The sequence below is a fragment of the Chlorocebus sabaeus genome, chromosome 14 (assembly GCF_047675955.1).
Source record: "Chlorocebus sabaeus isolate Y175 chromosome 14, mChlSab1.0.hap1, whole genome shotgun sequence".
Lineage (NCBI taxonomy): Eukaryota > Metazoa > Chordata > Mammalia > Primates > Cercopithecidae > Chlorocebus > Chlorocebus sabaeus.
The window spans coordinates 47,174,227-47,187,475 of NC_132917.1; the positions used below are offsets into that span (position 1 = coordinate 47,174,227).

Below are 13,249 nucleotides of genomic sequence, written 5' to 3' on the forward strand. Positions count from 1 at the left end.
TGCTGAGACAGGAGAATAGCTTGAACCTGGGAGGCAGAGGTTGCAGTGAACTGAGATTGAGCCATTGCACTCCATCCTGGGTGACAGAGCGAGACTCTGTCTCAAAAAAAAAAAAAAAAAAAAATATATTGGGGTGATAATTTTTACTGGATTCTATCAATCATGCTATGCCTTCCAGTTATATTTTTGCAAAATTTCTCTTATTTTCAGAAATTCAGTTTCCCATGTGGGAATGGAAAGTATATAAAATATATGTAAGACAACTGAGACATGAATAATACAGGGTTGTTGTGGGAGAACAGAAAATTCCAGGCAGGAAGCCGGGCATGGTAGCTCATACCTGTAATCCCGGCTCTTTGGAAGCTGAGGCAGGTAGATCACCTGAGGTCGGGAGTTTGAGATCAGCCTGGCCAACATGGTGAAACCTTGTCTCTACGGAAAATACAAAGATTTTAGTCGGGCGTGGTGGTGCACACATATAATCCCAGCTACTCGGGAGGCTGAGGTAGGAGAATTGCTTGAACCCAGGAGGCGGAGGTTGCTGTGAGCTGAGATCGCACCCCTGCACTCCAGCCTGGGCAACACAGCGAGACTCTGTCTCAAAAACAAACAAAAAAGAAAATTCCAGACAGGCATTTCATATGACTAGCAAAAAGGAAACTGTTGAAATAGCTGCATAAGCTAGAGGGTGATTAGACCCTGAGAACCAGGATGTGGGCCAAGCTGGCTAGGTCCCACTGGATGTAACATGGCACTGGATTTGACCTAGATTTCACCTGGAACCTCGTTGTTCGCTCATTAACATAGTCACACCCCCTCGGCAACATGACAGTTCCGAGAACACCTGTATTTGGTGTAAAAATGGGTGCACCACAGTTCCAAGAAATCTTCACCTTTTTCTAGAAATCTTCATGAATATTCCACTCCTTGGCTAAGCCCATAAATAAAGAGGCCAGATGCAGTGGTTCACGTCTACAATCCCAGTACTTTGGGAGGCCAAGGTGGGTAGATTGCTTGAGCCCCAGTGGTTAAGGCTGCATTGAGCCGTGATCGCTCCACTGCAATCTAGCCTAGGCAGCAGAATGAGACACTGTCTCAAAAAAATAAAAATAATAAATAATAAATAAATAAATAAATAAATACAGAAAAACAAAAACCCATAAAGATAGAAACCTCAAACCCCGTAGCATGACATTCTCGAGTATGTTAACACTCCCCTTTCTTGAGTGCGTACTTCTCTATTTGCAGTAAATCTCTGTACTTTCACTATTTTCCAATTCGTCCCTGAATTCCTTTTCATTTGGTGTCAACAGCCTGGACACTGGCTGGGGTCAAAGTCCCACTGGAATCATGGGATCTCCCCTAGTCCCCCGGTATCACAACTCTTTGATATACTTTGTGTTTTAAAATATTTATTTAGGCCGGACGTGGTGGCTCATGCTTGTAATCCCAGCACTTTGGGAGGCCGAGGGGGGCAGATCATGAGGTCAGGAGATTGAGACCATCCTGGCTAACACGGTGAAACCCTGTCTATACTTAAAATACAAAAAATAAAATTAGCTGGGTGTGGTGGCGGGCGCCTGTAGTCCCAGCTACTCCGGAGGCTGAGGCAGGAGAATGGTATGAACCTGGGAGGCGGAGCTTGAAATGAGCCGAGATCACACCACTGCACTCCAGCTTGGGCAACACAGTGAGACTCCGTCTAAAAAAAATAAGTAAAATATTTATTTATTGACCAGGTGTAGTGGCTCATGCCTGTAACCCCAGCTCTTTGGGAGGCTGAGGCAGGTGGATCACCTGAGGTCAGGAGTTTGATACCAGCCTGGCCAACATGGTGAAACCCCGTCTCTACTGAAAATACAAAAATTAGCCAGACGTGATGGCAGGTGCCTGTAATCCCAGCTACTTGGGAGGCTGAGGCTGGAGAATCGCTTGAACCCAGGAGGCAGAGATTGCAGTGACTGGAGATCACGCCATTCCACTCCAGCCTGGGTGATAGGAGCAAAACTCTGTCTCAAAAAAAATAAAAATAAAAATTAGGTTGGCGTGGTGGTGCGTGCCTCTAATCCCAGGTACTTGGGAGGCCGAGGTAGGTGAATTGTTTGCACCCGAGAGGCGAAGGTCACAGTGAGCCAAGATTAAGCCACTGCACTCTAGCCTGGGCAACAAGAGCAAAACTCTGTCTCAAAAAAAAAAAAAAAGAAAAGAAAGGCCAGGTGCAGTGGCTTAGGCCTATGATCCCACCACCTTGGGAGGCCAAGGTGGGCAGATCACCTGAGGTTGGGAGATCAAGACTAGCCTGACCAACATGGAGAAACCACATCTCTACTAAAAATACAAAATTAGCCAGGTGTGGTGGCGCATGCCTGTAATCCCAGCTACTTGGGAGGCTGCGGCAGGAGAATTGCTTGAACCCAGGAGGCAGAGGTTGCGGTGAACTGAGATCACGTCATTGCACTCCAGCGTGGGCAACAAGAGCAAAACTGTCTCAAACAAGTAAAAAATAATTATTTATTTATTTTTGAGACAGAGTCTTGCTCTGTTGCCCTGGCTGGAGTGCAGTGGCATGATCTTAGCTCACTGCAACCTCTGCCTCCTGGGTTCAAGTGATTCTCCTGCCTCAGCCTCCCCAGTAGTTGGGATTATAGGCACCTGCCACTGCATCCGGCTAATTTTTGTATTTTTAGTAGAGACGGTTTCACCATCTTAGCAAGACTGGTCTTGAACTCCTAACTTCGTGATCCACCCGCCTCGGCCTCCCAAAGTGCTGGGATTACAGGCCTGAGCCACCGCACCTGGCCTAATTTTTGCAATTTCAGTACAAATGGGGTTTCACCATGTTGACCAGGCTGGTCTTGAACTCATGACTTCAAATGATTCACTCGCCTTGGCCTCCTAAAGTGCTTGGATTACAGGGGCAAGCCACTGTGCCCGGCCCTGGCCTGATATACTTTAAATAAGAATTTATCAGCCAGGCTCAGTGACTCACTCCTGTAATCCCACTGTGGAAGGGTCTAGGCAGGTGGACTGCTTAAGCCCAGGAGTTCAAGACCAGTTTAACATGGTGAAATCCTGTCTCTTCTAAAAATTAAAAAATTAGCGGGGCATGGTGGCCTGCACCTGTAGTTTCAGCTACTTGAGAGGCTGAGGTGAGAGACTCACCTGAACCTGGGGAAGCAGAGGCTTCACTGAGCTCTGATCATACCACTGCAATCCAGCCTCGGTGACACACCCTGTCTCAAAAAAATAAAAAATAAATTAAAAAAAGAATGTATCATGAACAGTTAATATATGCACATGGTTGGAAACAAAGGATACTGTTAAAACAGTTTCTTAGACAAATTGATTACAAGTGCATATCAAATTTTAATTTTAAGCTTGTTTCCTTTCCAAGCAGGCTAAATAGTCCTCTTAGACATTTTGTAGGAAAGAAGCATGTTAGAATCATTAATATTAGCCTGGAGAAAGCAAACAATGTCTGGAATCATTAGCTATCTTCTAAGTCTGGTTAAAGGCAACTATCCTGTGCCAAGGCTGACAGTGAGCTAGATGAACTGTTTTTTTTTGAGACAGGGTCTTGCTCTGTTGCCCAGGCAGGAGTGCAGTGGTGCGATCATAATTCAATGCAGCCTTGAACACCTGGGCTCAAGGAATTTTTCCACCTTGGCCTCCCAAGGACTACAGGCACGCGCCTGGCTAGTTTTTTAAACAAAATTATTATTATTATTATTATTATTATTAGTATTATTATTTTGAGACAGAGTCTTGCTCTGTTGTCCCCACTGGAGTGAGGTGGTGTGATCTTGGCTCACTGCAACCCCCACCTCCTGGGCTCAAGCTATCCTCCTGCCTCAACCTCCCAGGTAACTAGAACTACAGGCATGTGCCACCAGGCCTGGCTAATTTTTGCATTTTTAGTAGAGACAAGGTTTCACCATGTTGCTCAGGCTGGTCTTGAACTCAGGCTGGTCTTGAACTCCTGAGCTTAAGTGATCCTCCCACCTCAGCCTACCAAAGTGCTGGTATTACAGGCATGAGCCACTGTACCTGCCTTACAGTTTTTTATAGAGATGAGATCTTGCTCTGTTGCCCAGGCTGGTCTTCAACTCCTGGGCTCAAGTGATCCTCTGGCCTCAAGTCTCCTAAAATGCTGTTACTACAGGCATGAGGCACCATGCCTGGCCAACCCATTAAAGTCTATCAGAAATGGTAGGAGCTTTTCTAAAGGAGTAGCACATGACACCAGACTATAATACTCACGTTTGAGGCCGGGCGTGGGGGCTCATGCCTGTAATCCCAGCACTTTGGGAGGCCAAGGTGGGCGGATCACTTGAAATCAGGAGTTCCAGACCAGCCTGGCCAATATTGTGAAACTCCATCTCTACAAAAATTAGCCGGGTGTGGTGGTGTGCACCTGTAGTCCCAGCTATTTGGGAGGCTGAGGCAGGAGAATCACTTGAAACCAGAGGGGGTGGAGGTTGCAGTCAGCTGAGATTGTGCCACTGCACTCTAGTTTGGGAGACAGAGTGAGACTCTGTCTCAAAAAATAAATAAATAAATAAATAAAAATCAATAAAACTCAGGTCAGAAACACATCTTTCTCAGTATACAGTCTTGCTGCAGATTCTGTAAGCACACAGATGGTTAAGCATACAGAATCTGGAAGAAGACTGGATTCTAGATCTATCACTTACTAGCTCTGTGATCTGGCACAGGTCAGGCATTTGAATTTTAACCCGTAGGCCCAAGATTGACCTTCCTTCCTTCCTTCCTTCCTTCCTTCCTTCCTTCCTTCCTTCCTTCCTTCCTTCCTTCCTTCCTTCCTTCCTTCCTTCCTTCCTTCCTTCCTTCCTTCCTTCCTTCCTTCCTCCCTCCCTCCCTCCCTCCCTCCCTCCCTCCCTTCCTTCCTTCCTTCCTTCCTTCCTTTTGAGAGGGAGTCTTGCTCTATCGCCCAGGGTGGAGTGTAATGGTGTGGTCTCGGCTCACTCCAACCTCTGCCTCCTGGGTTCAAGCGATTCTCCTGCCTCAGTCTCCTGAGTAGCTGGGATTACCAGCGCCCGTCACAACGCCCGGCTGATTTTTGTATTTTTAATAGAGACAGTGTTTCACCATGTTGGTCAGGCTGATCTTGACCTGCTGATCTCGTGATCTGCCTGCCTCGGCCTCCCAAAGTGCTGGGATTACAGGCGTGAGCCACAGCGCCCGCCAGATTTCTAAATCGAGCTGATTGTCAGGAACATCCAGGGAGCTTTCAAAAATGATTCCAGGCTGAGGCTGGGCGCCGTGGCTCACGCCTGTAATCCCAGCACTTGGGGAAGCCGAGGTGGGTGGATCACAGGAGGTTGGGAGTTTGAGACGAGCCTGACCAACTTGGAGAAACCCCATCTCTACTAAAAATACAAAAATTAGCCGGCGTGGTGGTGCATGCCTGTAATCCCAGCTACTTGGGAGGCTGAGGCAGGAGAATTGGTTGAACCCAGGAGGCGGAGGTGGCAGTAAGCCAAGATCGCACCATTACACTCCACCCTGGGCAACAAGAGCGAAACTCCGTCTCAAAAAAAAATAATAATAATAATAATAAAAAAGATTACAGGTTGGGCGCGGTGGCTCACGCCTGTAATCCCAGCACTTTGGGAGGCCAAGGCGGGCGGAACAGGAGGTCAAGAGATCGAGACGAGACCATCCTGGCCAACACAGTGAAACCCCATCTCTATTAAAAATACAAAAATTAGCTGGGAGTGGTAGTGTGTGTCTGTACTCATAGTAAGGAAGGAGACCACTACTACTCCTGCTGCCCTCCTCCCCCCACCTTGCCTAGTTCACAAGACAGGAGGAAAGTGAAAAAGAAACAAAAGTAAGGTAAATAGCCAGACAACCTTGGCACCACCACCCGGCCCTAGGAGTTAAACAAAGTAATAATAATAACATCAACCCCTGGCCTAAACTACTTGTGTTATCTGTAAATTCCAGACACTGTATGAAAAAAGCACTGTAAAACTTTCTGTTCTGTTAGCTGATGCATGTAGCCCCCAGTCACGTTTCCCATGCTTGCTTGATTTATCACGACACTTTCACATGGACCCCTTAAAGTTGTAAGCCTTTAAAAAGGCCGAGTATTTCTGGGGGAGCTCGGGTCTTAAGACGCGAGTCTGCCGACGCTCCCGGCCGAATAAAAAACCTCTTCCTTCTTTAATCTGGTGTCTGAGGAGTTTTGTCTTCGGCTCGTCCTGCTACAATAGCTACTCGGGAAGCTGAGGTAGGAGGATCACCTGAACCCAGGAGGCAGTGAGCCAAGATTGCGCCACTGCACTCCAGTGTGGCGACAGAGCCAGACTTCATCTCAGGAAAAAAAAAAAAAAAAAAAAAAAGGGCAGGTGTGGTGGCTCACGCCTGTAATCCCAGCACTTTGGGAGGCTGAGGCGGGTGGATCACGAGGTCAGGAGATCGAGACCATCCTGGCTAACACGGTGAAACCCCGTCTCTACTAAAAATACAAAAAATTAGCCGGGCGTGGTGGCAGGCCCCTGTAGTCCCAGCTACTCGGGAGGCTGAGGCAGGAGAATGGCGTGAACCCGGGAGGCAGAGGTTGCAGTGAGCTGAGATCCGGCCACTGCACGCCAGCCTGGGTGACAGAGCGAGACTCCGTCTCAAAAAAAAAAAAAAAAAAGAAAAAAAAGAAAAAAGATTCCAAGGCCCCACTCCAGAAATTAAGACCCATTATGTGTGGGTCGGGCACAGGAATATGTTTAAATCCCCCCAGGTGATTCTGCTGCTGAATTAGGTTTCGGAACCACTTCCATGGGGGAAGGGTAAACTAAACCGGAGAATGCAAAAATCTTTTTTTTTGTTGTTAAGACAGACTCTTGCCCTGTTGCCCAGGCTGGAGTGCAATGGCGTGATCTCGGCTCACTGCAACCTCCGCCTCCTGGGTTCAAGGGATTCTCCTGCCTCAGCCTTCAGAGTAGCTGGGATTACAGGTGCCCACCACTACACCCGGCTAATTTTTTTTTGTATTTTTAGTAGAGACGGAGTTTCACTATGTTATTCAGGCTGGTCCTGAACTCCTGACCTCAGGTGATCTGCTATTCAGGCTGGTCTCGAACTCCTGACCTCAGGTGATCTGCCCACCTCTGCCTCCCAAAATGCTGGGATTACAAGCGTGAGCCACGGCGACCAGTCAGCAGAAACCTTTTCTAAGAGTTAATTTTGCAGGATGGATCCTGATCTCCTTCAGGTGTTTGCTAACATTTTATTTATTTTTTGAGACAGAGTCTGGCTCTGTCACCGAGGCTGGCATGTAGTGGAGTGATCTTGGCTCACTGCCACCTCCACCTCCCAGGTTTAAGCGATTCTCCTGCCTCAGCCTCTCCAGTAGCTGTGATTACAGGCGCCCACCACTATGCCCAGTAATTTTTGTATTTTTAGTAGAGAGGGAGTTTCGCCATGTTGGCCAGGCTGGTCTCAAACTCCTGGCCTCAGGTGATCCACCCGCCTCGTCCTCCCAATATGCTGGGATTATAGGCGTGAGCCACTGCGCCTCGCTGTTTGCTAACATTTTAAAATGTCAACCTTCCTCTTCCTTAACTGGTCTTCCCCTCCCCCACTCAAGACGGGTTCTCTCGCTTTGTCGCCACAGCTGCAGAGCAGTGGCGTGAACATAGCTGAGGGCAGACGACCTCCTGGGCTCAAACGATCCTCCTGGCTTGGACTTCCAAAGTACTGGGATTATGGCGTGTGACACCACGCCCGGCGTCAAACGTTTGTCTTCTTTTTATTTATTTTATTTTGTATTTTTTGAGACAGGGTCTTCACTCTGTCGCCCAGGCTGGAGTGCAGTGGCACAATTTACGGCTCACCGCAGCCTCGACCTCCCGGGCTCAGGTGATCCTCTCGCCTGAGCCCCGGTAATACCTGGGATCACAGACATGGGTTTTACCATGTTGTCCAGGGTGGTGTCAATCTCCTGGGCTCAAGTGATCCGCCCACCTCCGCATCCCAAAGTGCTGGGATTATAGGCGTGAGCTACCGCGCCGGGCCACAAACGCTTATCTTCTAACGTACCATTTCATTTACTTGCTATATTCATTATCTGAATCTTCTCATATTAGAATGTAAGCAGAATAAAGGCAGTGATTTTTCTTTTTACTGGTGATCCTCAAGCCAAGAGCAGTCTGGGACGTAGCAGGCCATATAAATGTTTTTGATGAGTGAATCGTCAACGAGTGGACGAAACGATAATGTGGCTAAAAGGCAGCAGTTAAGGAGGCTGTGTAGAATAAACCCGTAATCCCGATGTTGGCAGTTTGCTTAAAAAGAAAAAGGGAGGGACAGTTGGAGAGGAGCACACGTTTGAACAAAATACTGGGAGGAGGAAGGCTAGTTGTTTTGTTTTGTTTTGTTTTCAAGTTTCCTTCTGATGTTACTCCCATGCTTCCGGGCACATTACGAGCTCAGTACCTGCCGGAAATCTCCCACCTGGTGGCTGCCTACCCTTGCATCCACCCACCTAGGGGCTCCAAGCCTTGGACCTGAGAAAACACTTGAGAACTGCTTTCTACCAAGGATGCAGGTCTGCGGGGCTCCGCGCGACCTAGGCGCAGGCATGCGCAGTAGCTAAAGTCCCCAGTGTGCGCGGGAAACTGGGCAGCGTCTGCTTATGATTGGTTGCCGCGGCAGACTCCCACCCACCGAAACGCAGCCCTGGAAGCTGATTGGGTGTGGCCGCCGTGACCGGACGCCGCTCGGGGGACGTGGGAGGGGAGGCGGGAAACAGCATAGTGGGTGTGGGGTCGCGCAGTTCCTTCTGCCAGGAGGTGAGGAGGTTCCGACATGGCGGTGCAACCTAAGGAGACGCTGCAGCTGGAGAGCGCGGCCGAAGTCGGCTTCGTGCGTTTCTTTCAGAGCATGCCGGAGAAACCGACCACCACGGTGCGCCTTTTCGACCGGGGCGACTTCTATACGGCTCACGGCGAGGACGCGCTGCTGGCAGCCCGGGAGGTGTTCAAGACCCAGGGGGTGATCAAGTATATGGGGCCGGCAGGTGAGGGCGAGGACGGCGCGTGCTGTGGGGGGACCCGGGGCCCTGTGGCGCGGCTCCATTCTCGCCTCAGAAAGTGGGTGATGAGCAGCCTCTCCAGCGCGGGGGCACGGGGGCGGAACGTTGTGCTGGTGGGAATTCTGCCGTCTCCAGGTTCTGCTTGGCTCCGGAGGGACGCCCCCCTCAGCCCTGAAACCCGTGCCTCTTCAGCCGTCCCGGATCTGAACTTGTGATCACAGAGTGTTTACGTCGTGCCAGGCGTTTTAATGCATTGTTCTAGTTCATTTTCCAGCAGTCGCATTCCTCGCCGTGGCCCTACATGTAGCGCTCATTACAAACACGGCCAGAATCTCTTATTACAAACAGCAGCCGGGAGTGAGATTTAAAATAGAGAGGGTTTAGGAGACCCGTTTATGCCACCCACGTAATTCTGCTCCCACGACGCTCCCATTTATACTGCCGGTCCAGCTAAGGGGCTGGTAATGGAGCGCCGTTGAGGGCCAGTATGATGAAGTGGTCAGGACCAACGGACTCTGGAGCTGGGCTGCTTGGGATCAAGTCGCTACCCCCGCTGCTTATTAACGTGTGACCTTGGGCTAGTCGTGGACGCTATCTCCTTTAGCTCAGCATTCAGTGCTCTCCGTCACCCGACCCCATCTATCCAGCATTCTCTCTCCCTGGAAAGCTACAAACGTCTCACCCTATGTGGGCCAAATGTTCTGGATAGGCCTAGTTAACCTCTTTTCTACCTGTTTTCTTTGCCCTTTCTTGCAGCTATGTAGTTATGCTAATGAAAAGAGCATCCTAGGGGGAGTAGAGTTGTGGGTTCTAGTCCTGACTAGAGGACTAGTGCAAATGCTGTGCTCCTGATGCAAAAGGTTTCATTCGTTAGATAGAAATGTGTTAGGCAGGGTTATGGACCCTAGATGAAAAAGAAATACCTCTACTGTCATAGAAATCACTATCGGAGAGCAAGGCAGAAATCATTACAATTCAAGTTGGAGGCTTATGGATGTGAGCTTGCAAGAGGTTGCAAGAGACGCCGAGGCAGGATCGCCAAAAACTGGAGACCTCGGAAGAGGCGTTATATGAGACACCAAAGTCCACGTTGAGTCTTGGTGGACTAGAGGTTTGCTAGGGAGAAGGCTTGAAGGGAGGTAGATTGGCGTTGGTGGTGTAGAAAAGGAAGGTGTGGAGACTGGCCCAGGTGGGTGGGGTTAGATGACAAAAGGTTTTTCATGTTGTGTTGAGCTGTTAGAATTTTATGCTGTAGGCAATTAAAAGTCTGAATTTTTTTTTTTTTTTTTTTTTTTTAGACGGAGTCTTACTCTATTGCCCAGGCTGGAGTTTAGTGGCATAATCTTGGCTCACTGCAACCTCCACCTCCTGGGTTCAAGCGATTCTCCTGCCTCAGCCACCCAAGTAGCTGGGATTAAGGGTGCGTGCCACCACACCTAGCTAATTTTTTGTATTTTTAGTAGAGATGGGGTTTCACCATGTTGGCCAGGCTGGTCTCAAACTCCTGACCTCAAGTGATCCTCCCATGTGCACCTGACATACATAGATTTTACATAAGACTTTAAAACAGGTCAGATGCAGTGGCACTTGCCTGTAATCCCAGCACTTTGGGAGGCCAAGGTGGGTGGATCACGAGGTCAGGAGATCAAGACCATCCTGGCTAACACGGTGAAACCCCGCCTCTACTAAAAATACAAAAATCACAGCACTTTGGGAGGCTGAGGTGGGCGGATCACGAGGTCAGGAGATCGAGACCGACCTGGCTAGCACAGTGAAACCTCATCTCTACTAAAAATACAAAAGATTAGCCGGGTGTGGTGGCAGGTGCCTATAGCCCCAGCTGCTTAGGAGGCTGAGGCAGGAGAATTGCATGAACCCGGGAGGCAGAGCTTGCAGTAAGCTGGGGATACTGCCACTGCACTCCAGCCTGGGCAACAGAGTGAGTCTCCATCTCAAAAAAAAAAAAAAAAAAAAAAAAAAAAAAGACTTTAAAACAAATTATAAGAAAGGACAGACCAAGTGCAGTGGTTCGTGCCTATAATCTCAGCACTTAGGGATGCCAAGGTGGGAGGATAACTTGATGCTAGGAGTTGAAGAGCAGCCTGTGTAACACAGCGAGACCCATCTCTACAAAAAAATTAAAAAGTTATCATCTTTAGAACTTTTGATTTTTATGTGTAGACTCCATATAAGCAGAGGGTCTATGCTTATTCACTATTTTATATCTGTTACCTTCCATAGTCCCTGCACATATAATAGTGCTTCGTAAACAATTTATTAAATGAATAAATTACCGAGAAAACACGAAGTTTTTGGGTTAGCATTGTGTTAGGTGCTTGATATGGTTTGGCTGTGTTCCCACCCTTATCTTGAATTCCCATGTGTTGTGGGAGGTACCTGGTGGGACATAATTGAATCATGTGGGTGGGTCACTCCTGTGCTGTTCTCCTGGTAGTGAATAAGCCTCACAAGATCTGATGGTTTTAAAAACGGGAGTTTCCCTGCACAACCTCTCTCTGTTTGCCTGCTGCCATCCATGTAAGATGTAACTTGTTCATCCTTGCCTTCCTCATTTATTGTGAGGCCTCCTCAGCCATGTGGAACCATAAGTCCGTTAGACTTTGTTCTTTTGTAAATTGCCCAGTGCCAGCTATGTCTTTTTTTTTTTTTTTTGAGACAGAGTCTTGCTCTGTTGCTAGGCTGGACTGCAGTGGCGCAATCTCGACTCACTGCAACCTCTGCCTCCCGGGTTCAAGCGATTCTCCTGCCTCAGCCTCCCAAGTAGCTGGGACTATAGGTGCATGCCACCACGCCCAGCTAATTTTTATATTTTTAATAGAGACAGGGTTTCACCATGTTGGCCAGGATAGTCTTGATCTCTTGACCTCGTGATGTGCCCACCTCGGCCTCCCAAAATGCTGGGATTACAGGCATGAGCCACGACACCCACCTGGGTATGTCTTTATTAGCAGTGTGAAAATGGACCAAAACAGTAAACTGGTACCAGTAGAGTGGAGTGCAGCTGAAAAGATACCCAAAAATATGGAAGTGACTTTGGAGCTGGGTAACAGGCAGAGGTTGGAACAGTTTAGAGGGCTCAGAAGAAGACCAGAAAATGTGGGAAAGTTTGGAACTTCCTGGAGACTTGTTGAATGCCTTTGACCAAAATCCTGATAATGATATGGACAATGAAATCCAGGCTGAGGTGGTCTCAGATGGAGATGAGGAACTTGTTGGGAACTGGAGCAAAGGTGACACTTGTTATGTTTTAGTAAAAAGACTGGTGGCATTTTGCCCCACCCTAGAGATTTGTGGAACTTTGAACTTGAGAGAAATTCTTTTGGGTATCTGGCGGGAGAAATTTCTAAGCAGCAAAGCTTTCAAGAGGTGACTTGGATGCTGTTAAAGGCATTCCGTTTTAAAAGGGAAACAGCATGAAAGTTTGGAAAATTTGCAGCCTGACAATGTGATAGAAAAAGAAAATCGCATTTTCTGAGGAGAAATTCAAGCTAGCTGCAGAAATTTGCATAAGTAATGAGGATCCCAATGTTAATCCCCAAGACAATGGGAAAAATGTCTCCAGGGCATGTCAGAGGTTTTCATGGCAGCCCCTCTCATCACAAGCCTAGAGGCCTAGGAGAAAAGTTGTTTCATGGGCCAGCCCACGGTTCCCATGCTGTGTGCAGCCTAGCAGCTTGGTGGCCTGCTGCTCCAGCCATGGCTGAAAGGGGCCAAAGTAGAGCTCAGGCCATGGCTTCAGAGGGTGCAAGCCTGAAGCCTTGACAGCTTCCAGGTGGTGTTGAACCTGCAGGTGCACAGAAATCAATAATTGAGGTTTGGGAACCTCTGCCTATGTTTCAAGGATGTATGGAAACGCCTGCATATCCAGGCGGAAGTTTGCTGCAGGGGTGGGGTGCTCATGAGTTCCTCTGCTAGGGCAATGCAGATGGGAAATGTGGGGTCAGAGCCCCTACACAGAGTCCCTACTTGGGCACCACCTAGTGGAGCTGTGAAAAGAGGGCTATGATTCTCCAGACCCCAGAATGGTAGATCCACAGACAGCTTTCACCATGTGCCTGGAAAAGCTGTAGACACTTAACGCCAACCCATGAAAGCAACCAGGAGGGGTGCTGTACCCTGCAAAGCCACAGGGGCAGTGCTGTCCAAGGCTGTGGTTGCCCACCTCTTGCATCC

At 48.6% G+C, this 13,249-nt stretch overlaps 1 protein-coding gene across 2 annotated transcripts in view; it reads left to right on the plus strand.

Moving 5' to 3' along the window:
* The first annotated feature begins 8,754 nt into the window (after positions 1-8,754).
* The window catches only part of MSH2 (mutS homolog 2), a 101,285-nt gene continuing 96,790 nt past the window's right edge, over positions 8,755-13,249 (plus strand). The window contains exon 1 of one of the 2 annotated variants that reach the window (XM_073022953.1): positions 8,755-9,040. In XM_073022953.1, coding sequence (XP_072879054.1) covers positions 8,830-9,040 — 211 coding nt within the window. In that variant the 5' untranslated portion in view covers positions 8,755-8,829. The remainder of the gene's footprint in view (positions 9,041-13,249) is intronic. The other variant, XM_007970712.3, reaches the window with a different exon arrangement.